Here is a 24128-nt window from a genome sequence, read left to right on the forward strand (position 1 = left end):
AACACAAAGCATCAAAGAAGAAAGAAGGTCTCGAGGCTAGCGAGTCAGAGAGGCAGGGTTGGAACCTGCTCTGATGCTGCAGTCACTGCTGGTATCTGCCAGGGGGTGCCATCCCCTGTCACAAGGATGCTGAGCAAGTAAAGGGAAGCAGGGCCTCCGCACCTGCACCTCCCCCTGGGACAGCTCTGCAGCCTGCAGCGCAAAACCCCGCCTCCTCCCTACCCCCGCCCCCCTCTCAGCATCCCAGGGACCAAGGCTGCAGGGTTCTGACTCGGAGCCTGCAGTCCCTGGGAGCTGGTCCAGGATCCCGCCTGCACGAGGGGAAAGGTTCGAATAAGGGAAGGAAGAGGAAAGAGAAGCAGAAGTCGTCGCTTCGAGTCGGGGGAGAGTGTGAGCCAATAGCTGGTTCCTGGGCAGAGGATGGATAGAGAAGAGCATATACAGGTACCTGCTTCTGTCCTCCTCAACCTGGTCCACACTGTCAAGCACCAGTCTGTCCCAGATGTCCAGAGAGGAGACCCGCCACTGCAGGGGCTCACAGGAAGGACTCAGGTGGGCCTGAAGGCTATCCTGGGGGCAGGGTGGGAGGGGAGTAGGTGCAGGAGAGAAGCTTCGGTGGTGGAGGGAGAATTCAGACAGGAGGTGACAGCAGGGGAAAAGCAGAGGGAGTCCCAGACAGCTGCTGCTGGACGCAGCTCTGCTGGCTCCTGCCACGCACTAATGCAGAGGATCGGCCACGAAAGGCTGGGTGGGGGGGGCTGGGGGTCAGACCTCTCTGTCCTTGGGGCCATCTGTTATGTGGGGGTGGAGCTTGGGGAAAAGAGGTGACTGGCACCATTTCACGAGGAGCTCTCTGAGGAGGAGGCAGGGCTGCAGTAGAAGGGATGTGGGTGAGAAGGCAAAGAAGGAAGCTCCACAAGAAGGGGGCTGAGATAATTCCATCCTGCAAGATCTTCAGGGGAAGGGAGGCTGCCCCTTCCCAAAGGGTTGGGCGGGACTGGCCGGGGCTGGGCAGGGAATCTCTGCTCTGACTGGTGGGGAAGCTGTGCCACCACGGGCAACTCAGTCAACCTCTCTGGGCCAAGGAAAGTCATAAAAATGCCTGCTCTGCTGGTCTCGGTGAACTGTTGTGATGTCCTGTTGTGAAAGAGCTTTGTGAAATGTGAAGGGCACGTACAGGTGAAGGTATAAAAGCATGGGGGCTAGAACCTCCTAGACCAGTGGTCCCCAAATATGGCTGTGCCCTACAGTCTCTCGAGAAGCTTTTTTTTTTTTTAAGTGTTGCTTCTTGACTGCATCTTAGATCAGTGGTTCAAACTGGAGAAGCGAGAAGGCGTTAAGACAGCAAAAGGGGCAGAAAGCGGTACTTTTTAAAATAAAGCTCCTAGTGTGATTCCAGAGAAGGCAATGGCACCCCACTCCAATACTCTTGCCTGGAAAATCCCATGGACGGAGGAGCCTGGAAGGCTGCAGTCCATGGGATCGCGGACAGTTGGACACGACTGAGCAACTTCACTTTCACTTTTCACTTTCATGCATTGGAGAAGGAAATGGCAACCCACTCCAGTGTTCTTGGCTGGAGAATCCCAGGGACAGGGGAGCCTGGTGGGCTGCTGTCTGTGGGGTCACACAGAGTCAGACACAACTGAAGCGACTTTGCAGCAGCAGCAGCAGCAACAGCAGGGTGATTCAGGCTTCCCTGGTGGCTCAGAAGGTAAAGAGTCTGCCTGCAGTGCAGGAGACCTGGGTTCAATCCCTGGGTTGGGAAGATCCCCTGGAGGAGGGTATGGCAATCCATTCTAATATTCTTGCCTAGAGAATACCCATGGACAGAGGAGCCTAGCGGGCTACAGTCAATGGGGTCACAAAGAGTCGGTCATGACTGAAGTGACTAACACTTCAGGGGGATTCTGAAGCACTGGAAAGGTGGAGACCCACCACCTCAGATCTCCTCAGGTTTCCTGAAGATAGTCATGCGGCACACAAGTCTTAGAGAAGCAGACCCTCAGCTTCTGCCAGATCCTGCGTCAGGGTTTCTGGGAGGCCAAGTGGTCTCTGTATTGAACACCATGATGAGGCAGCCCGGACCGTCATTCTGTGATGAGTCTGTGATCCCCTCTTCCTTGCAGGATGAACAGTCACACCTGCAGGCATCACCTTGCTGTGGACAGAGCCACTCGGGGAGGGGAGGTGCCCTCTTCAGGGAATACATGCAGACATGTGCTCTGGGGATGGGATGGCACTGGACAGCACTCCCCACCCCATTCCTGCTCCACTGGACTGACCGCCCGATTCTAACATGACCAGTTTCCCAGCCATAGAGGCTGAGATGAGTTATCCTTAACGAATAACACCAAATAACCGCACTTCACTGTTTTATCAACAGATATCCAGGCTTTTCTGCCCCACACTCTCTCGTCGGCTCTGCTCCATCCCTGAGATTACATAAGTGTGTGTACGTGCGCACACACACACACATACACACACTCCAATCCCATTAAATACACAAATGCCAGGGTGAAGATTCAAGGATTTAAGGAGTCGAGAACTCACCCCTGGCAACCGTGTTACTTGGGAACACGGCTAGTGTAGAAATAAATGATGTAGATGACCTTAGGACCGGATAGAGATCAGGGGACTGTTCCACGTCTCACAGGGAAGTTAAGAGCAAGGATGCTACAGCTAGAATGCCTGGACCATGAGACCTGGACCAGCGGCTCCTCTGGGGTGGAGCTTCTCACAGAGCTGCTGGGAAAGCAAACAAATCGGAGCAGGCGACGCGCTTAGAAATGTGGCTGCATCCGCCACGCTGGTGAAGTGCCTCCTGTTGTTTCTGTTGTTGCTTTATGATAGGTGAGGAAGCTGAGGTATAGAAAATAATTTGCTCAATTTATCTATGCTACTTGACTCTTGGAAGAACACAACCTAAGGACAGAATCATAAATGTGAACACTTATATAGAGGAAAAATGTCCACCGTAGCATCATTTAGAACAAAAAGCTAGCAAACAACCAGAATGACCCACAGTAGGCGGTAGGTTACCAAAACGATGGTGCATCTATGTGATAACTGCATGAGAAAATTAGAGGCAAAATATGGAGCTTTTTTTTAATGAAATACAAAATGGATCTCAACAGAGAGAGATGCAGAGACAGAGCTGGTCTGGAAGAAAAACCAACAAAATACCAACACTGAAAGTCTCTGGTTATGGGACTGTGGGAACTTTTATTTTCTTCCTTATGTTTTTCTAAATTGCACTAGGTTTCCATAATGAGCAGATGCAACTTTTAAAGTCAGTAAATAAAACTGTTTGTTTCAAGCCGTTTGCTCAAACAGCACGCTCGGAGTCCACATGGGCTTCCTCTGTCTCTGGCCAGCCCTCTGCTGCTTGTCAGGCTGCACCCGCAGTAGGAAGCGAGGCAAAACGGGATAAAGGTGAGGCACAAACACCAAAAAGCACCAGGACCTGGGAGCTGGGCAGGACTGGGAGCCAGCTCAACAAGGACCCTGGTCCCGAAGTGCAGCCCCAGCTCCTGGGACTTAGCTGAAAGGGCAGAGCTGGACAGGCCTTCCTATCAGAGAAACTGCATGGCTCAGTGGGAACATCCCAGCAAACAGTCCAACACCGCCCTCGGGGTTACCCAGAAACAGCAAGAGGCAGCTCCTACTTTGAAGACACCAAAGAGCTGTACCTACCTGGCTTTGTCTTTTCTGCAGGTTCCCTCTGCAAGTGGGGAGCCAGAGAGCCAGGAGGATACTAGATCAGCATCTTTGCTGGTCTGCATTCCCTGCTTCTCCTTAACACAGAAGCGCCGTCCACACCCCACGTCTTTCCAGTCATAAAGCCAAGGTTCTGACACAGACAACACCGAGGAACGCTTATTTTGCTACTCTGAGATTTAAAAGATTAAGAAATCACTTACTGACTAAGAAAGACTTCATCTAAGCAAACAGGAAGGAAGGAAGGGAGGGAAGGAGGAAAGATGGAGAGGAGGCGGGAGGAGGGAAGATAGAGAGAGAGGGAAAGTAACTGAGAAGCAGAGGGAAGAGATTTATCATACTCGGTATCACATAAAAAGCTATGACCGAAAAAAAAAAAAAAAAAAAGCTATGACCGCTTCCAAGACTTTGCTATAACCAGCTCAGTATATTTTTAAAGTGTTAAGTTCTGATCTTTGTAAGAGACTGGAGCAGATAACCTCTAAAACTGAATGATTCTATGTAAAGTTGAAATTGTAAGTTAACGCCCACTCTCTCTTTGAAAGATCACTCTAGTGGCAAAAGTCAAGCAATAAAGTTGGCCAAGTGATCAAGGGAACCAGCTGTACATTTAATGAATAGGCTTGAGCGCCCATAGAATTTTCCAGCAAAAGCTCAAAAATTGTCTAATGCAACCACCTCACTGTACAGATGAAGACTCTGGGACAGAATCATACCGACAGTTAATCCCTGCCCAGTGCCAGGCAGGCAACCTGCTCAGGGTCACAGCAAGCCAGTGACAGCTGCTGCTGCTGCTGCTGCTAGTCAGTTCAGTCGTGTCCAACTCTGTGCGACCCATAGATGGCAGCCCACCAGGCTCCTCCGTCCATGGATTTTCCAGGCAAGAATACTGGAGTGGGGTGCCATTGCCTTCTCCGAAGCCAGTGACAGACCCAGAATTAAATGTGATTCCCACTTTTTCCACAGTCCACTTGTTCTGACTCTTGGTGGATTTAAAGACAAAACAGTCAGTTATCAGAAGCTCCTCCTCACGCACAGTCCAGGATGTCCAGGAGAGGAGCCGAGACAAAGGCAACAGCAGGTCAAGAGCAACCACATCCCCTCCTTTTGTCTCTAAGCACAGAAGGGACTTCCCCAGTGGCTCAGCGGTAAAGAATCTGCCTACAATTCAGGAGACCCAGGGGGCCTGGGTTCGATCCCTGGTTCGGGAAGATTAAGGAAATGACAACCCACTCCAGTATTCTTGCCTGGAGAATCCCATGGACAGAGGAGCTTGGTGGGCTACAGTCCATGAGGTCGCAGTCAACCGAGACTGAAGCGACTTAGCACACAGGCGTGCGATCTCTGATTTGGTTAACAACGTGCATGGAAATCAAACTGCTAGCACCGTAAGGCAACCCTGAAGTCAGTCATCCATTGGCGAAGTGTATGTCAAGTGTGGCCACTTGCAAGCAAAGCAGAACATAAACTTCACCTCTAACAAAGAACAACGCTTCCAGTTCTTTTTCTCAAGGACTTCTACTTAAGAGCAAGGTCACCAGGGGAGGGAATGTCTCCTTCCGCATTATTCAGAGCCTTATCAACTCACTGATTCCGTAAGCCTCTGCACAAACTTAAGAGGCGTGTGGAAAACTTGAAGACGGTTGCTAAGGAGGTCCCCAACGATCCATTTGAGAAGACCTTATTTAAAGGGCTGAGGTTTCACGGACTCAAATCCATTGCCGGGAGTTTCAGATCTCTTTGAGTTTCTCGAAATGTATTAATATTCCTTGGATTACAGGGTTTTGTTTTTTTTTTTTTTTTTTGTGGGACATGAATAGAAGTTCCCTCCAAAAAGAGGTGGAGCTTCTGAGGTTAAAAAAAAAAAAAAAAAACTTTGAACAGCACTGACTTGAGAAGGGAAATAGCTTTACTCGCTGCAGGACTTCTCAGAGGCTTTACTCTTCTGCACATATGCCTTCTGTGTCTCTCAGAGGCAGTGCTATTTGGCTGGGTCGGGTCTTAGTTGCAGCTCCTGGGATCTTCCTTGTTTTGTGCAGGATCTTTTCCTGCGGCCCACAGACTCTCCAGTTGCTGCTCGTGGGTGCTGGAGCCCGTGGGCTCAGTAGTCGTGGTGCGCAGGCTTAGCTGTCCCTCAGCAGGTGGAGTCTTAGTTCTCTGACCAGGGATCGAACTTGCATTCCCTGCATCACAAGGCAGATTCTTAACCACTAGGACCATCATTTCTGAAACGGGCATCACGCCCAGAGATTCTGTTCCCGTGGGGATGTTGGACTGGTGCTCGGCAGATCACCTTGAGGAGCTGACAGAAGGAGCTACTCTAAGTAATCTGGCCAGTATATGTGGCAGCAGAAGAAAAAACACGAGGAAGTTAAAGCACCACAGGCGATGCGTAACTGACATAGGAGGAAAAAGCCCCGACAACAAAGGCTGTGAAGCCCAAACACATGTCCTTGAAGGGGTGTGGGATACGGATTCTCATTGAGGAAGTCTCAGGAGAGGCCTGGGGGACTTTCCTGGTGGTCCAGTGGCCAAGACTCTGGGCTCCCAATACAGGGGGCCCGGGTTTGATCCCTGGTCAGGGAACTAGATCCCACGTGCCACAACTAAGACCAGGTGCAACCAAATAAATAAGCAAATATTAAAAAGAAGAAGAATAGGCCTGGGAAAATTAGGGACTTACTCAAGTGCAAGGCAGAGCACTGTATTCCCTGACTTCTGGAAGTCTCTTCTTATTCAGTTATTCCATGTTGTTTTGTCTTATTCTCTACGTATTTACCATGGAACTCAACTGACTTCCATGCAAATGAAACACATCCTGAAATGCTGCATATAAAGAAATACGTTCTCTGTAAATTGAATCCTATTTCCCAACAGTTTGTGTCGTAATTTCAAAGACCATCGACCCCAAACACATAACAAAAGGCACGTCAATGAGCTGCTGGGCACCCCAGGTAGCACCCCACCTGGGCCCAGAAGCCAGGCAGGTAACGAGCTGAGCCCCAGATCTGTCTACACTCGCTTACTCACATGCTCAGTTAATTCCTAAGGGAGCTGGAAGCTCTCACTGCTCCCAGGGATATGCTGCCTCATTGCTTACGTCCTCTTTAAAGGGATTTACTAGAATCCTTGGATACTCTCTTCTGCTGGCATTTTTAGCCTGGAAGTAGTTTTCAAGTTGAAAAGGGCATTCAACCCCTTTCCATGAGTCTCCTCTGTGACAGCCAAGTATCTGATGATTGAATAGCTGGATCGTGGTCAGCCAATCTAAATTTGCAAAGCAATAGAAACTATTATAGATACTTATATCTCCCAAAAGACTAATTTATGAGAGCTCCGAGTGGTTTCCACCATTCCAAAAGGTTGGACAGTTTTCAGACGCTTGCCAGTTGAAGCCTCAACATCCCACTGAACCAGGGAAAGAAAAGAGAGACCATGGAAATAATACTGCTCTCTGATTGGGTGCTTGCCAGGCCGTGTGACACACCTGGGCCAGCTCTGCCTCAGTACATTCCACTGGCCACCATGAGGGATGTTTTCACAGGGAAGAAAAGGCTCAGAGAGGTTCCCAACACCCCCAAGGCCACATGGCAGCAGAGCCAGAGGGTGGCAGCACTGGGCGCCGACTCCCGGGTTGGCTGAGATCACCTCTTCCGACTTGGTTTACAGAGAAACTAGGGGCTCAGAACTGTGTCCTCAAATCTCCCATCCTGCCTCACCTGACACGGCCACAGGGACGGAAAATGCAGTGCTGCCAGGTGGCACAGTGGTAAAGAATCTGCCTGCCAATGCAGGAGACCCAAGAGATGCGGGTTCAATCCCTGAATCAGGAAGGTTCCCTGGAGGAGGAAATGGCAACCCACCAGGAGCCTGGCAGGCTACAGCCCATGGGGTCACAAAGAGTCGGACAGGTCTGAGTGACTGAACTCGAACACATCGGAATACTGGCAGATTCAGCACCTAGAGTCAAAATGCAGTAAGAAAGTCATGGAAATGGTAAGACTCGCCTCAAGTGCCCACTTCTGAAGATGCATTTTGAAAAGTATCCCCTGCTTCTGCCAACAAATAGAAAGGCTCTTTCTTTCTTAAATCTTTCTGAGAGTATTCCTTTACCCACCATTAGAGAAAGGGAATTAGGATGGTATTCATAGCAAGTGTGCCACGAATTAGTCAACGTTCCTTTTTCTATAGACCAGATATCCTCATGTAAGTTTAGCTATACTGCGATTTTTTTAATGTGAAGAGGCTCCCTACTATTGAAAACACCTCTGATAGAAACTGAATCTATTATTTTATATACACACACATGCACACACACTCACACAACAAAAACAGCAACTTTTTAGAAGTGCACCTATTGGAAAAAGTGAGGCAGAGAAGCATTAAGATGGAAGGCCCATGATGGATTTCCTTGAAGTCCAACCTGATTTCATTTTTTCCACACTCCTGGAAAGAGCAGATATTTTAGGGGGAATGGAAGGAAGGGTTATAGAATTTTTTTCAACTTGGGTTTTCTGCAGTGAAAGCTGTCCCTGGTAAGGGATGACCTCACCTCTCTTGGAATCCAGAGGATTTTGAGCTGATTGCAGCTCAAATTGCTTTTGAGACTTTCCATTTGAATTCTAGCCCTGAAATATCACAATGAAATTACCCGTAAAGCACTGAAAAAAGGGAGACTTTCTTATCTGCCTCCCAAGGCAATATGTTGGACATGGATCCAATTCTACAATGATTTAACTTTCAGCCAGTAAATCTCACAAACACAAGAGTTCCCCTGGGAGCCGAAACTCACTGGGAATAATCTCAGAAGGACAAGAAGGGGTCTGGGGCTGACAGAGGGGTCATGATGTCCCAGACATCCGACAAATGCAGAGTCCAGGCTGTGAGCAAGTGATGACCCAGAAAAGCCATATGGTCCCACTTTAGGAATGTCCTCTCTCAATTCTGTCCCGCTCCCAGCCGACAGGCGTAGGAGACACCTAGTTATCTGACATCAGAGATGCAGGAGGTCATCCTCAAATGGGAAAAATAGCCCAACACCACAGTTTGCCTTTTTCTCATTCTAGTCATTTTAGATGGAAAACCTTTATTGCTCCACACCCACCTGTGTCCCTGCCCGTGTAATTGAACAGCGCATGTAACTTAGGGTGTTCTTTTTTCCCCAAATTGAATGGTCTTATTGCAATAATTTTAGGCTTCCCTTGTGGCTTAGATGGTAAAGACTCTGCCTGCAATGCAGGAGACCTGGGTTCAATCCCTAAGTCAGGAAGATTCCCTGGGGAAGGAAATGGCTACCCACTCCAGTATTTTGGCCTAGAGAATTCCATGGACAGAGGAGCCTGGTGGGCTACAGTCCATGGCGTCACAAGGAGTCAGACATGACTGAGTGACTAACATTGCAATAATTCTAACATCGGGTGCTGAGAACCTACACAAGGGTGATGGCAGAGAGCCTCAGGGTGTTATATTTGCACATTATATTTGCACATTAACTGAGCGTGTTCTTGATTGTCGGGAGGTCCCTGCTCCCCTGCAGGGACATCCCTCGTCTGGAGTTGTGACTGTCTTCTCCCCAGCTGCCAGCCCTCACCTCCGCTCCCTCCCACTGTCTGTGTCTGATAACTACCCTCCTCCCACCCCCATCTACAAGTCCGCTGTGACTCAGTCCAACACGATCCCGCAGGAAGGCTTCCAAGAGTGGCCACACAAGCTAGCGACCACAGGTCACCAGATGGAGGAGACTAGGGCACCATGGTTCAGCCTCTGATGTTCCAGCCCGGGGTTCAAATGCACATGTAGGAAGAGGTCTTTCCTCCCGTGAGAAGCCCAACGCTACAGGCACAGTGCCTCCATGGGCACCGGGCAAGAGCACCCAGCCTGGGGCCTCCCTGGTGGTCCAGTGACTAAGACCCCACACTCCCAATGCAGGGGGCCTGGTTTCCATCCCTGGTCAGGGAACTAGATCGCACATGCCTCAACTCAAGACCCTGCATGCTGCAACAAAGACCAAAGATCCTGCGTGCCATAACTAAGACCCAGTGCAGCCAAATAAATAATAATTATTTTTTTTAAACAAAGGGATCACTCTGCCCTTCCAAAGCAGCGACTGTGTTCAGTGCTTCTGATCAATGTTAGAAAATTGAAACACAAGCCCAAGGAGACCAGACCCATTATTCTTCAGAAGAAAACAAAAATCCAACGCTGCATGTGAACTCTTCCAACATTTCTTCTGTTTCATTTTTTTCTATTCTTTCCACCTTTACTGAGACAGAACTGTCGTGCCCAGCATTTCTTAGTGTCCCATCATCTCTGATTTAGGACATGTGGTCAGAAGTAGCTGTGAAATCTCAGGTTGGGCACTTTGTGATAGCTGTTTGGAATGCTGCACATATGTAAAACCATGTACCAGGGCAGAGCAGATGCAGAAAGAAAAAACAAAGAGTAAAGTACAAAAAAAGATCTTCATGACCCAGATAACCACGATGGTGTGATCACTCACCTAGAGCCAGACATCCTGGAATGCAAAGTCAAGTGGGCCTTAGGGAGCATCACTATGAACAAAGCTAGTGGAGGTGATGGAATTCCAGTTGAGCTATTTCAAATCCTAAAAGATGATGCTGTGAAAGTGCTGCACTCAATACGCCAACAGTCGGAAAATTCAGCAGTGGCCACCGGACTGGAAAAGGTCAGTTTTCATTCCAATCTCAAAGAAAGGCAATGCCAAAGAATGTTCAAACTACCACACAATTGCATTCATCTCACATGCTAGTAAAGCAATGTTCAAAGTTCTCCAAGCCAGGCTTCAACAGTAAGTAAACCGTAAATTTCCAGATGTTCAAGCTGGATTTAGAAAAGGCAGAGGAACCAGAGATCAAATTGCCAACATCCACTGGATCATCAAAAAAGCAAGGGAGTTCCAGAAAAACATCTACTTCTGCTTTATTGACTATGCCAAACCCTCTGACTGTGTGGATCACAACAAACTGTGGAAAATTCTTAAAGAGATGGGAATATCAGACCATCTTACCTGCCTCCTGAGAAATCTGTATGCAGGTTAAGAAGCAACAGAACTGGACATGGAACAACAGACTGGTTCCAAATTGGGAAAGGAGTACATCAAGGCTGTGTATTGTCACCCTGCCTATTTAACTTCTATGCAGAGTACATCATGTGAAATCCCGGGCTGGATGAAGCACAAGCTGGAATCAAGATTGCTGGAAGAAATATCAATAACCTCAGATATGCAGATGACACCATCCTTATGGCAGAAAGCAAAGAACTAAAGAGCCTCATAATGAAAGTGAAAGAGGAGAGGGAAAAAGTTGGCTTAAAACTCAACATTCAAAAAACAAAGATCGTGGCATCTGGTCCCATCACTTCATGGGAAACAGATGGGGAAACAATGGAAACAGTGAGAGACTTTATTTTGGGGGGCTCCAAAATCACTGCAGATGGTGATTGCAGCCATGAAATTAAAAGACACTTACTCTTTGGAAGAAAAGCTATGACCAACCTAGACAGCATAGCACAGACATTACTTTGCTATGTCTAGTAATATAAAGGTCCATCTAGTTAAAGCTATGGTTTTTCCAGTAGTCACGTATGGATGTGAGCATTGGACTATAAAGAAAGCTGAGTGCCAAGCCAAAGAATTGATGCTTTTGAACTGTGATGTTGGAGAAGACTCTTGAGAGTCCCTTGGACAGCAAGGAGATCAAACCAGTTCATCCTAAAGGAAATCAGTCCTGAATATTCATTGGAAGGACTGATGCTGAAGCTGAAACTCCAATACTTTGGCCACCTGATGCGAAGAACTGACTCGTTGGAAAAGACCTTGATGCTGGGAAAGACTGAGGGCAGGAGGAGAAGGGAGTGACAGAGGATGAGATGGTTGGATGGCACCACCAACTTGATAAACATGAATTAGAGCAAGCTCCAGGAATTGGTGATGGACAGGTAAGCCACGGAGTTGCAAAGAGTCAGACACAACTGAGCGACTGAACTGAACTGAAAGTAAAATAAAAAGGAAGGTGTGTACATGAGGAGCGCAGGTTGTCATTCACTCCCAGACTTCAGACAGGGACTTCCTGGCAGTTCAGTGGTTAAGATTTCACCTTCCAGTGCAGCGGGGCACGGGTTCAATCCCTGGTCCGGGAACTAAGATCTCATAAGCCATGAAGGCAAAATACCAAAACATGAAACAGAAGCAACATTGTAACAAATTCAGCAAAGGCTTTAAAAATGGTCTACACCCCCCCCAAAAAAAAAACACAACTTTTTAAAAGCAAAATAAAACCGGAAACAAACACCCTTCCAGATGAGCAGAGGGCAACTGCCTGAGGTCTAGGGGTGAATGAGAAGCTGGGCTCACCACACACAAATATATGTAGCTCCTGAAAAGCCTGACACATCCCCTACAGCAGAGAGCAAACCTCACAGGCCACTCAAATTTTCCCAAGCACACCAGACTTTTCTCTCTTCCCAGGGATGCCAAATTGCCTTAAAGCAGCCGATGAGCGTCCGTCTGATTTATGACTCAGCTACCACGGCCTCTGGAAACTTCACTCTGTCTGACTCTGGTCCTGTGATTTTTGTTGTTTGTTCAGTCACTAAGCCATGTCTGACCCCTTATGACCCCATGGACTGCAGCACGCAAGGCTTCTCTGTCCTTCACTATCTCCCTGAGTTTGCTCAAACTCACGTCCATTGAATCGGTGACGCCATTCAACCATCTCATCCTCTGTCACCCCCTTCTCCTCCTGCCCTCAGTCCTTCCCAGCATCAGGGTCTTTTCCAGTGAGTCTGCTCTTTGCATCAGGTGGCCAAAGTACTGGAGCTTCAGCTTCAGCTTCAGCATCAGTCCTTCCACTGGATATTCAGGGTTGATCTCCTTTAGGATTGGCTGATTTGATCGCCTTCCTGTCCAAAGGACTCTCAAGAGTCTTCTGCAGCACTACAGTCCAAAAGCAACCATTCTTTGGTGCTCAGCCTTCTTTATGGTCCGATTCTCACATCTGTACATGACTACTTGAAAAACCATGGCTTTGACTATGAGGACCTTTGTTGGCAAGGTGATGTCTCTGCTCTTTAATACACTGTCTAGGTTTGTCACAGCTTTTCTTCCAAGGAGCAAGCATCTTTTAATTTCTCTATATTAAATCATGTCTTACGTGCAAGTTATTTAGAGATTCTGCAATGAATCCTTTAGGAAAAGAGCCTTTGAGCTTAAAAGTTGATATCCTGAGTCTTTTTTTTTTTCTGTATTTCATTTCAATGCTGGTTTCAGAGAACAAAACTGCAGTCACCTGGGACACCCTTTCTTTGAGGTGCAGGTGGCTGGGCACTCTGGGTGGCTGATCAGTGTCACTGAAGCCCCCTCAGCTGCCTGGCAGAGCAGGGAACCAGGCTCTCCTGAGAGTGTGTGGCCTGGGAAATGCTTTCGCTTGCAACCTCGCAACCACCAGGTGGGTTGAGTGGAATTCGCTTCCTTATTTTGCAGATGGTAAACAGAAGCATGGAGAGATTTATACAAGGTGCAGCTAACAGATGATTCAGACCTAAGTTCTCTGACTCTGAAAGCAAGGAAGCCAGGAAGTTCTGAATTCAGGGTGGGGAGGGCAGTCCCATTTCCTGCCTGGGGCCAAGTCCCCCACAGGACACTGCAGTGGCCTCAGGAATGAGCTAAGGATGTGTACAGCTGTTGGCCCGGAACTGAGACCCCCCAAGCCAGCAGCGGCCCTTCAACCGCAGTGGAAGCAGACCAGAAAACCAAAGGAGGTGGGGGAGCAGCTTCTTTCGACCCTAGGGTCTCCTGTACCCTCTGAAAGGAGGAAATTGCTCAGACACTCAGTCGTGTCCAACTCTTTGTGACCCCATGGGCTGTAACCCGCCAGGCTCCTCTGTCCATGGGATTCTCCAGGCAAAAATACTGGAGTGGGATGACATGCCCTTCTCCAGGGGATCTCCCCGACCCAGGGATCGAACCCACATCTCCTGCGTCTCCGGCATTGGTAGGCAGATTCTTTACCACTAGCACCACTTGGGAAGCCCCTGAAAGGAGGAAAAAACAGTGGAAAACAACCAAGGAATGTCAGCAGGTACCCCACTGCAGAGAGGAAAGACATGGTGGGACATAAAAGGACACTGAGGGTGAGGACCAGGAAGTGGGATTTGAAAGCCGCTAGAACTGTAGACAAAAACTCTGAGCCAGGGTCCAGCTTATGGGTTCTGTCCCGAGGGCCACCTGTGAGACCCTGCATCTGTTCCAAAGAAGAGGATTCAAAGGAAGTGTTAGAGGAAGGCTCTAGAAGAGAGCCACTCCCACCCTCCCAGACTGCTAACGCATGAGGGGAGGAGAACAGTGATGGTGTGAGGAAAGATCCTCTAGAAAGATGCATGAGCAGTTCTGAGCCTTCAGAGCCCCAGAAGGAAAACAGCATAGGAAGCCTGTGGATTTTCAGTCTAAAAGACAAACTGGCAAGTAAGTAAAAGCCTCTCAGGGACTTCCCTGGTGGTCCAGCGGTTAAGATTCCACGCTTGCAATGCAGGAAAAGCAAGTTTGATCCCTGGTTGGGGAACTAGGGATGCTTGGAGATGTGGCCAAACAAAAAGCTATGTGCACATTCAGGAACCATGATTCATTCTCTCTTCGTGCTGAATATCCATTGGACTTTTCCTGGGTTCTGCTCATCACGTCTTACCTGAGGGCAGTGGACCACTCGATAGCCAGGTGCCCTTGAACTTGCCCACTGAGCCTCAACTGCCTTCTCTGCCAAAGAGGAAAACGATGCCTAGCCTTCCCATTGCATTTGGTTGTTGAAGGATAACAGCACTGATGATAATATCAACCTCTGTGTGGTGCTTGCTTACATGACACTGTGTAAGTAGTGTTACTTGGTGTTACATAAACAGGATATTAACTCATCTAATCTTTGAAACAGCCCTATGAGATTGGCCCCATTATGCCCCCATTTTAAAGAGAAGGAAATTGAGGCACAGAAGGTTCCAGAACTTGGTTCACATCACCCAGCCAGTGAGCAGCAGAGGTTGGATCTGAACCCAGACAACTGGCTCCAGAGTCCAGGCTCCTAACCTCTGTTATAAGACATGATGTCTGAAAGCACTGAACTGAGATGCTTTCTTAAATGAAAGATGCCGTTCTCATTCCTGTTAGGACCACTCTCATGGGGCAGGATGGATTCCCAGATAGGGGTGCTGCCCCAGCCTCAGACCCACCACCCCACTGGCCGGGTGCCAGCCTCCTGGAGGAGAGGGAAAGCACAGCACCAGCCCCTCCTGACTGCAGGACTGTCTTCCTATATTTTTTTCCAAGGCAAAATGTCTGCTGCCAAAAGCAGGGTTTGTCTGTCTCCTGGAGACAGCGGTTGTCAAGTCCTGGGAGCAAGCAAGCATGTCAAAAATAGCAGCACCGTAGACAGCTCGGCTGCAAGCTCCTTGGAGATGTTGGTTTCGCTCTCGCCAAAGAGACAGGGTCTGTCTGCATTCCCTGCACCTGTGATGAAGGCCACTTAAGGCTCCAAGACGTTTTCTAGGGCCAAGCAAAGAGTGTCTGCCGGGCGCGTGACAGACGAAAGGAAACCCTCTCCATAGCAACAAGGATGAGGTCAGAGCTGTGCTCAAAAAAAAAAAAAAAGTCATAGATAAACCATGATGAAAAAGAATATGAAAAAGGATGTCTATATATGTATAACGGAATCACTTTGCTGTACAGCAGAAATTAACACATTGTAAATCAACTATACTTCAATAAAATAATTTTTTTAATTGTCATAAATTCCACCAGGGCTAGCTAATGCTGATGGCCAAGGTTAGACCAGTACAGGTGGCCAAGGTGAGATACCAGTATTGAGGTGTCTGCCTCTTTTTCTTTCTTGTTCTGAAAGAAGCAGTCACTCATTCTAGAAAACCTTTCCAAGGTGCTCACTGATAGGTTTTCATCTCCTTCCTAGGGAGCACCAAGATAACTCACAAGGACCTACTTATAGCACAAGGAACTCTGCTCAATACTCCATAACGACCTATATGGGAAAAGAATCTTTAAAAATGAGTAGATATACATATAGGCATAGCTGAATCACTTTGCTGTACACCTGAAATTAACACAACATTGTAAATCAAGTAGTCTCCAACAAAAAGGTTTTTTTAATATATGGAACGAAGAGGTGGCAAGAACACCCTTCTCTAGGAATTCAGAGCAAAGGGAGGGGAAAGAAATGACCGTCTCCAGCCCCGCAGGGACCTCAGGCCCAGATCAGGAAAGTGGTTCATCGTGAGACATGATAATACAGGCATTAGGAGCCCATCTGTCTTCATTCCCAGCGGCTTGCATCTAGAGGCTCTCTCTCGGGAGAAGCCCCAAGCTCCAGCCCGATTCTGCCCCAAGAGAGCCTCGCACCCCAGAGCAGCCCAGCATCAAATGGGAGTGAGAGAGGAAATCCTTCAGTTTAAAGAATGGGTTTCTTTTCCTTCTCTAAGTGACCCTGACAAGCTAGAATTAGACCAAACTTTGCTTCCCTGGGCAATAACTCACAGTCAGAACCAATCAGAGCCAGCCCGGCAGGTTCCAGCCAGATTGTCCCAGGAGGACCGCGTTCCTTGGAAATCTATCTTGGCATTTATGGAGAGATGCCGGGGGACAAAACATTGCCAAAAGCAAGGTCTCAGCCAGCCGAGAGAAGGCATGATAAATAGCAGGACTGGAAGGTGTCACGTAAGGAAAAGCACCAAGGGCGGGGAGGGGAAGGAAGGGATCAGTGAGGGGGAAGGCAAGTGAGAGCAGAGAGCAATGACATCTGATGAGCACTCCAAGAGGAGGACCAGCTAAGGGAAGACCCTCACCCCCGCTTCTTCTGTTTTCTGAATGCGCCATAAGCCTGCAACACCCAATCAGCCACTGGAGGGTGGGGGGCAGACCAAGAGAATAACACCTTGGCTCATATGTAATTTCTCAAGGAACTCTGAGTTTCCAGGGAAACAGAGATGAGGTGGAATTTTCTGCATTTGTTTGTGAGCTTTTGCCAGCAAAGTGTAAACCCCTTAGCTTTGGGCGGGTTGCGGGGGTGGGGGCGGGGTGGGCAAGTTCATTGTCTTTGCGCTGTCACGAGTCATGTTCAACGTGCTTATCATAGTTCAAGACAAGCTGACCAGGCTCTGCATGGATCAGAAATGGCTTAGTCTGTCTCCAGAGCCAAAAGAAAGGAGCACGTCAATCCCACAATGGTCTCACTGTCAAAATTCAAAACAAAACAAACGGTTCCTAGCACTGGACAGGAGCAGCACGAAAGCTCTAAAGTGTCCCCATGCGGCAGAGAAAAAAACTGTCATTCTTCTCAAATACGCAGTCTGGTCCATCTTTAAAGAGGCTTAACGTCTAGATTTATAAAACCAAACCATCTCCCAGACAAGACATGAAACTCTGGAGTTATCAGCCTCATGTCACTTAAAAAAAAAATTCAGTGACTTTTGTGAGTTAACTTATCAAGTACAACTGTCACAGCAATCCTCTTTTAGAAAATGTCCATTACCCTCATGGGAAAACACCCTGATGTTGGGAAAGACTGCAGACAGACGGAGAAGGGGGCAGCAGAAGATGAGATGGTTGGATGGCATCACCAACTCCATGGGCATGAGCTGGAGCAGATTCTGTGAGACGGTGAAGGACAGGGAGGCCTGGCGTGCTGCAGTTCATGGGGTTGCAAAGGGTCAGACACAGCTGAGCAACTGAACAACAACCCTGCAAAAACCTAATATCCTGATACACATGGGACTCAGTCTACATGACCTCCAGCAAAGAGACGCACAAAGAAAAAGCCTCCTTATAAACCGGTTGGTGAATCTTAAGCCACCTTTCTAAGGAGAGTCGTCCCCTGCACTTCACACCACTGGGATTTACGAACTCTGCTTTCAGGATATGAGAGAGACAGCTCTGAGAACCTTCGAGTGAATTCAGGGCATTCAGAAGGCCAGCCTTGAATTAAGGCTTTTTCTAGGTTAATTCCACTCTATGCCTTCCTCCTACATCCTCTTTTCGGTGTTTATTTCACTGTATCTATAGTGCGTTGTCTGGAACTCTTCCGCAAGCTTCTCAAGGTTGGGGACCCAGAGTGAGCAGAGTCCAGTGCTACACAAGCAAAATATTTATTTGAAATAAATGAGGTCTTCTGTCTTCTCTCCAACCCGCCTTCTCTATTTCCTACTTGCAGATTCAGGACATTTCATCAGAGATGTTTTCTAAACCCACAGCAATCTCATCTTGCTCCAGAAACTCAGCATTCCACCCCCAGAGGTGAGCACGCTAGGACAGGACGCTGTACTGTCAGGAAAACAGAGAGTCCACCAGCTGGAGAACAACCTTCTGAGCAAACACCCAAGGTCACAGCCATCCTCAAATGCAAAGAGTGAGCCCAACTGAAACGCCCTAAGGTGCTCCCAGCTCCTGAGAAAGTGAGAGAAAGATGCACAAAGAAGGAAGAAGAGGTTCAAATGGCAGATGAGGGAAAGCCAGAAAGGTGAGAAGAAAGAAAGGCAGAGCAAGTGAGACTGCAGAGAATAAGGAAGGAGGGAAAATGCAGAGGAAAAGGGGGAGGTGATTTAGAAGGGGGAGTGAAGGGAGATAGCAGTGTGCAAGCAGAAACAGAGGAGAGTAATATCGATGGAGACAGAAACACACGGAAAGAGAGAGAGCGAGCGAGGAGGCTGCTTAGGAAAGACAGTCAAAGGCTTCATTCTCCCCAGATGCATGCTCTCCCACCCCTTTTCTGCCCCTCCCCACTCCTGTTCTCATTTGACCCGAAAGACTGAGCCAGAACAAAATTCCCCAACAGCAGAACCTACCTCGGGTGCAAAGACGGCCAGCTGTCCCCTTCTCTCCTGGGGCTTCTCAGGCAGGAGGAATCCCCCCACGTCTCAGCTGAGCCTGACAGATCCAGGAAGACCTCTGGGAGCTCCTGCCGGCCCAATTCAGGTGTAACAACGACCTGAACCCCTCTGCTGACAGCTGTGAAATCGCCACCCCAGCTGTCACGGCGACACGGGGCACAGATTCCCTCGGTGCTCAGGGAACAAAATCCACATCAAGAGGCTCAGAGTCAAAGGGGGTCACTTGGCGAAATCCATCAGAGGAAGTAGGTCAGGTCACAGCCTCCCAGTTTGTCTTGGATGTCTTTAAGAAGAACCATCTATGAGGTCCCTCCCAGGAGCTAGACATTTCCTTGGGAAGAAGCATCATCTCTCTGTCTTAGAGCTGGGAGGGGCCAATGTGAGGGCTCCATGGTACTATTATGGACTAACACTAGTAGCAGCTGCCTCTTGAGAAGCTAGTCCCCTCCAAGGCCATTTCGAAAGAGAGAATATGGTCTAACTGGCAGTTGCCTAGCATTCAAGTTTCTGAAGACTCAGGAGTGAGATGAAATAGCTCCAGTGATGGGCTGGGGAAACCAGGAAGAAAGGTCCAGATAGGAAGCTTTGGGGACCTGTTTCCCTTTCTTTTTCCAAAGGCCACACATCCCTGTCCCAGCCCTGCCAGCCCCTAAACAACGTTACGTGAGGGGCGTCCCCACTTCAGAAGCTGGGAATACATCGTCTCTCATTCTCCGTGGCCGCCCAAATCAGAAGATAGAACAGTCTGGAAGGTTGCTACGGCAACCAGAATCCCCGGAGAGCCCAGCTCTTCATAAACCCTTTCCACTCGGGCATGCTCTGACTTGAAATGGTGAGGATGATGAAAACACACACACACCCATTCTGAGAAGGACACATCCGTGTTTCAACATTCACTCTCGACGTGAGCATCCCTTTTGCCTCTGGGTGGACCTTCTCTTCCCCCCTCCCCCTGAACTGTCAGGAGTAATATTCCAGAACAGATGTGGAAAACTGGCACTTCATTGCCTCAGAGCAGGTGTCTGAATCATGAGCATTTTCTCTTGTATTTCAGATTTCTCTTGTATTTCAGAAGCCAAGCACCCAGTCAAGATGGTGCTGGCCGTAAAAGGATGCCACTGAATCGCTCCAAAGAGCACCTTCCTTGCTGAAGGGGAAGAAGCAAAGAATAAGGCCCAGTTCAAGAGGCAAGGGAGGGATTTAAAAAGCTAAGGACCCAGAACGGCCTGGACGTGGGCTTTGGACCCAAAGCGGGAACCCTGGGAGGAGGCTTTGCCTATGGGACAGGGGGAAGCAAGATAATGAGCTAGAAATCATTACAGAAGTTCACGCATTTGCATAGCATCACCCCCAGGATCCAAGCTGAGTTCCTGGGCCATTCCCCAAGAAGTGGGGGTGGAGGGACAGACGTCAATGTTCCCATCAAATGGGTGGGGACACTGAGGCACAAAGAGGAACTGTGGCCCCCAAGTTACCCTGTAAAGTGCAGCAACATCCAGACACAGTGTCTCTCAAGAAAACCCTCAAGAGGCTGTACCTCGTAAGCTGGCTCTTCGAGAAAAGCTTAAAAAAAAAAATTCTCATCAAGGAGTCTTAAAGCCTAGATTATAAAACTAAAAACATGTTAACAGTCCTTCCGGTTTCTGAACTGCACCCAGGAGAGCTCAGAACAGTACATCACAGTTGATCAAGGCAGCAAATGAATGGCAGTGCAAAGAGGAGAAAAAGGGGACGTGGGGAGGTGTTACAGGAAGAGCAGTTCAGTTCCCGATGAAAGAAGATGGCTCAGACCAGGTGGGGGCACCACTGGGCATCTCCCCGGTGACAGCCAGCGGCTTCGGCTCCAGGGCTGGAGCAGGAGAATGTTTACCTGACTCAGCAAAAAAACAAAACAAAACAAAACAAAAAACCTCTACCAGTGAGGCTGTCGGCAAAAGAACAATGCTTCTCCCTTACTCTAAACCTCCTGTCTCATTGCCCGCAAAATGCAAACAGAAACCCATGCTAGCATCCAATGTGTGCTTTTACCTGGCGGCAGATTTAAGCTGGAGTCTGCTTTAGCAAGCCTTCGGCTGCAAACCTAAGTCAGATTCCCAGGAAGAAGGGTGGAGGGCTAGAGAGGGCTGGGGGAAGTGAGGGAAAGGAATTTGCTGTCAGCAAAATGACTCCTCCACCGCTCCGAGATGGCACTGTCTAAGGGACACTGCTTCTCTAAGAAGCGGTCAGGCCAGGTACGTGGTTCCGTTCGGCCATTTCTCGCAGCTCCGTGGTTCCCCTTTGTCAGTTCCTCCGCACAGGAAGGCACCTGAACAGACAGAGTATTTGGCTCTGAGAAGGAGGAGCCTTCCTGGAAGCCAGAGAGTCAGGGGAATCAGAGTCGAGAGAGCCAAGTGGAGAACAGAGACTAACATCTATCGTGCCAGGTCATGCTAGAAGAATCCACTGGCCCTTTTGGTCCAGGACTGACCTCTCACGTCCTCCAAATGGCCAAGTGTCATCGTAGTTTCTCTAATTGCATCCAAGATCAGAGACAGATAACATATGTTCAGGCTGCGCAACTGAAGGCTCTCCGAAGGCTTCTCTGCAGAATGACCAGCCGACCTTACAGGGCACTGGAGGAAAACAACAGGATGAGTACTGTTTCTGTCCACCGGCTTCGGCTAGTTAGCACGTGGCCAGAAGCTACGATGGGAGGGTGCATGCCCCAAAGCCAAGGATGCTAAGGAGAAAGAAGACCCAGGTATGCCTGGTTTCCAGCCTGTCGACGTTACTCTTCCTAGAGGCATCACCAGTCCCAAACGTGAAAAATCAAGAGTCTCAAGGGAAGGTCAGATGGAAATCTCATCCACGTGACATAAGATGGGCACGAATGGGTGGCACCATTAGAATTTCAAAAATGTCACTTAGATGGAGAAACCTGGGGTGCTGCAGGGGTCGAGTAACGAGGCTGACAGTTCAGGTGTATGGGCCTGGCGCCAACCACTGTGGGGTGAGGGAGTCAGGAGGTCACCTGGAGCTGGGGTGAGAGTAGTGGAGGATGAGAAAGGTCCCTAAGGAAGGGTGTGTTTGGTGTCTTCCTTCCATGCAGGCACTGCCCGCATCCATCAGACCTCAGTGAGCATCCTTTTCTCTGCATACCCTCGATGTGGTGTGGGAAGGTAGCTGGGTCTCCGCTCCCGGGTGGCCTCCGAGAATTCAGGCTTGCCAAGTCCACTATCAGCTGCCTTCAGGTCCGGGGCAGGCTGCCCGCAAGTGACGTGGGTATACTGGCCTTGCTCCTCCTGCTCTGTCTCCCGGTGGTAGAAGTAGTTGAAGTTGGAGACGATGACCGGCACGGGCAGGGCGATGGTGAGGACCCCGGCGATGGCACACAGGGAGCCCACGATCTTGCCCCCCACCGTCATGGGGTACATGTCCCCATAACCTACGGTGGTCATGGTGACCACCGCCCACCAGAAGGCATCCGGGATACTGGGGAAGAGCGAATCGTCATCGTCGGCCTCTGCGAAGTAGACGGCACTGGAGAAGAGGATGACCCCGATGAAGAGAAAGAAGATGAGCAGGCCCAGCTCCCGCATGGAGGCCTGCAGCGTCTTGCCCAGAATCTGCAGCCCCTTGGAGTGGCGGGACAGCTTGAAGATGCGGAACACGCGCACCAGGCGGATCACTCTGAGGATGGCCAGGGACATGGCCTGCTGCCCGTTCTGGCCGCCCCCGCCACTGGCCGATTGCTGCTCCTGCTGCTGCACCAGCTCGGTGCCCAGCGTGATGAAGTAGGGGAAGATGGCCACCAGGTCGATGATGTTCATGATGTTCCGGAAGAAGGCTGGCTTGCTAGGGCAGGCGGAGAAGCGCACCAGCAGCTCGAAGGTGAACCAGACGATGCACAGCGTCTCCACCAGAAAGAAGGGGTCGGTAAAGAAGGAGCCCCCAAGAGTACTTAGTGAGGATGAGCCCCCTGCCACCATTCCCCCGGGGGCGATGCCAGGATGGAAGGTATAAGAGTCACCTTCATCCTCCTCTTCCTCCTGACTGCCCCTGGACACTGGGGAGACGCCGCCACCGTTGCTTCCACCTCGACCGTCTGCACGGAACTGGGGCAGCGTCTCCAGGCAGAAGATGACGATGGAGATGAGGATGACCAGGACAGAGACGATGGCGATGCCCCGGGCGGGCCCCGAGCTCTCCGGGTACTCGAAGAGAAGCCACACCTGGCGCTGGAAGGGCTGGGACGGCAGCGGCTTCTCGTCCACGCCACCCTCGGGCAGGCAGCCCTCGTCCTCGCGGAAGGCCGCCAGGGCCTCGTCCCCCAGCTGGTAGAAGCGGATCTCCTCCAGGAAGATGTCCAGCGGCACGTTGACCGGCCGGCGCAGCCGGCCCCCCGACTGGTAGTAGTAGAGGATGGCGTCGAAGCTGGGCCGGTTGCGGTCGAAGAAGTACTCGTTCCTCAGCGGGTCGAAGAAGCGGACGCGGCGGCCGGGGTCCCCCAGGAGCGTGTCCGGGAACAGCGACAGGGTGCGCAGCTGCGTCTCGAAGCGCAGCCCCGAGATGTTGATGACCAGCCGCTCGCTACTACAGCAGCCGCCGCCGCCGCCGCCGCCGCCGGCCTCCGGGAAGTCTCCCGCATCCTGTTGCTCGCCCTCCGGCCCGCGGACCTCCCCCGGCGCCGCCAGCGTCAGGGATTTCTCCGATCGCATGTCCCCTCGGCGCTGCGCTCCCCGCCGCTAGGACGGCGCCCACGACACGACCACCACCCGGGCGCCGCGGCGCCTCCCAGCTCTCGGCGGCGCCCTCTTTGCAGGGTGGGGCTTGCAGTTCGAGCCGGCGGCGGGTCCCTGAGTTCCGAAGCCCTGGTCTCTGCCGGGCTAGGTCTGGGGAGGGGACCAGGGCGCGGAGGGTTCGGCCCCGCGCCTCCAGGTATCCGCGCCGGATGCCAGATGGAGCTTGGAGTACCTGGAACCGCAGCCTGGCGCGTGTGCAGCTGGACGCCCGAAAAAGACGCGTGGCTTGGCCCCTCTCGCCCCGCCCCAGACTGGGCTCCGCGACGCGGGGGTCCGCCCTGGGTGTCAGCACGTCCCAGATCCCACGGCTCCAGACCCCCTGCCGCCGCCGGGACCCGTGCCCCAGATGCGCCTCCCACCTACTCGGCCAAGAAGCCCGGCGGGGCTCGGCCTCCGCCCAACGGCCACCGCGCGTTCCGCTGACCAAGGTCGCCGTTCCCGCCGCCACGGCCGCCACCGCCTCCCTCCGAGCCGCGCCGCCGGCCTGCGAGAGGGGCCCTGGGGCCGCCCCGGGGGCCGGGGCGCGCGGACCCACCTCCCCAGCGCTCAAGCCTTTGCTGCAGCCGCCGCAACTGCAGCGGCTCGGCTCTCCGCTCTGCCCTTCCTTCCCAACACACTCTCTCCAAGTGACGTGGCAGGCCCCGCCTGCTGCCCCCTCCCACCCCACTCCCGCATGACACCCCTCGCCCGGCCAGGGGCTGCGCGAGCCCGGGCGCGGCGAGCAGAAGC

At 50.7% G+C, this 24128-nt stretch overlaps 1 protein-coding gene across 1 annotated transcript in view; it reads right to left on the reverse strand.

Moving 5' to 3' along the window:
• KCNA6 (potassium voltage-gated channel subfamily A member 6) overlaps window positions 1-23398 on the reverse strand; it is a 36938-nt gene extending 13540 nt beyond the window's left edge. The window contains exon 1 of the mRNA XM_069581460.1: window positions 18574-23398. Within this exon, the coding sequence (XP_069437561.1) occupies window positions 21723-23315 (1593 nt within the window). The 5' untranslated portion in view covers window positions 23316-23398 and the 3' untranslated portion in view covers window positions 18574-21722. The remainder of the gene's footprint in view (window positions 1-18573) is intronic.
• Between the last annotated feature and the right edge of the window lie 730 nt (window positions 23399-24128).

Source organism: Ovis canadensis, chromosome 3 (genome assembly GCF_042477335.2).
Source record: "Ovis canadensis isolate MfBH-ARS-UI-01 breed Bighorn chromosome 3, ARS-UI_OviCan_v2, whole genome shotgun sequence".
NCBI classification, from domain to species: domain Eukaryota; kingdom Metazoa; phylum Chordata; class Mammalia; order Artiodactyla; family Bovidae; genus Ovis; species Ovis canadensis.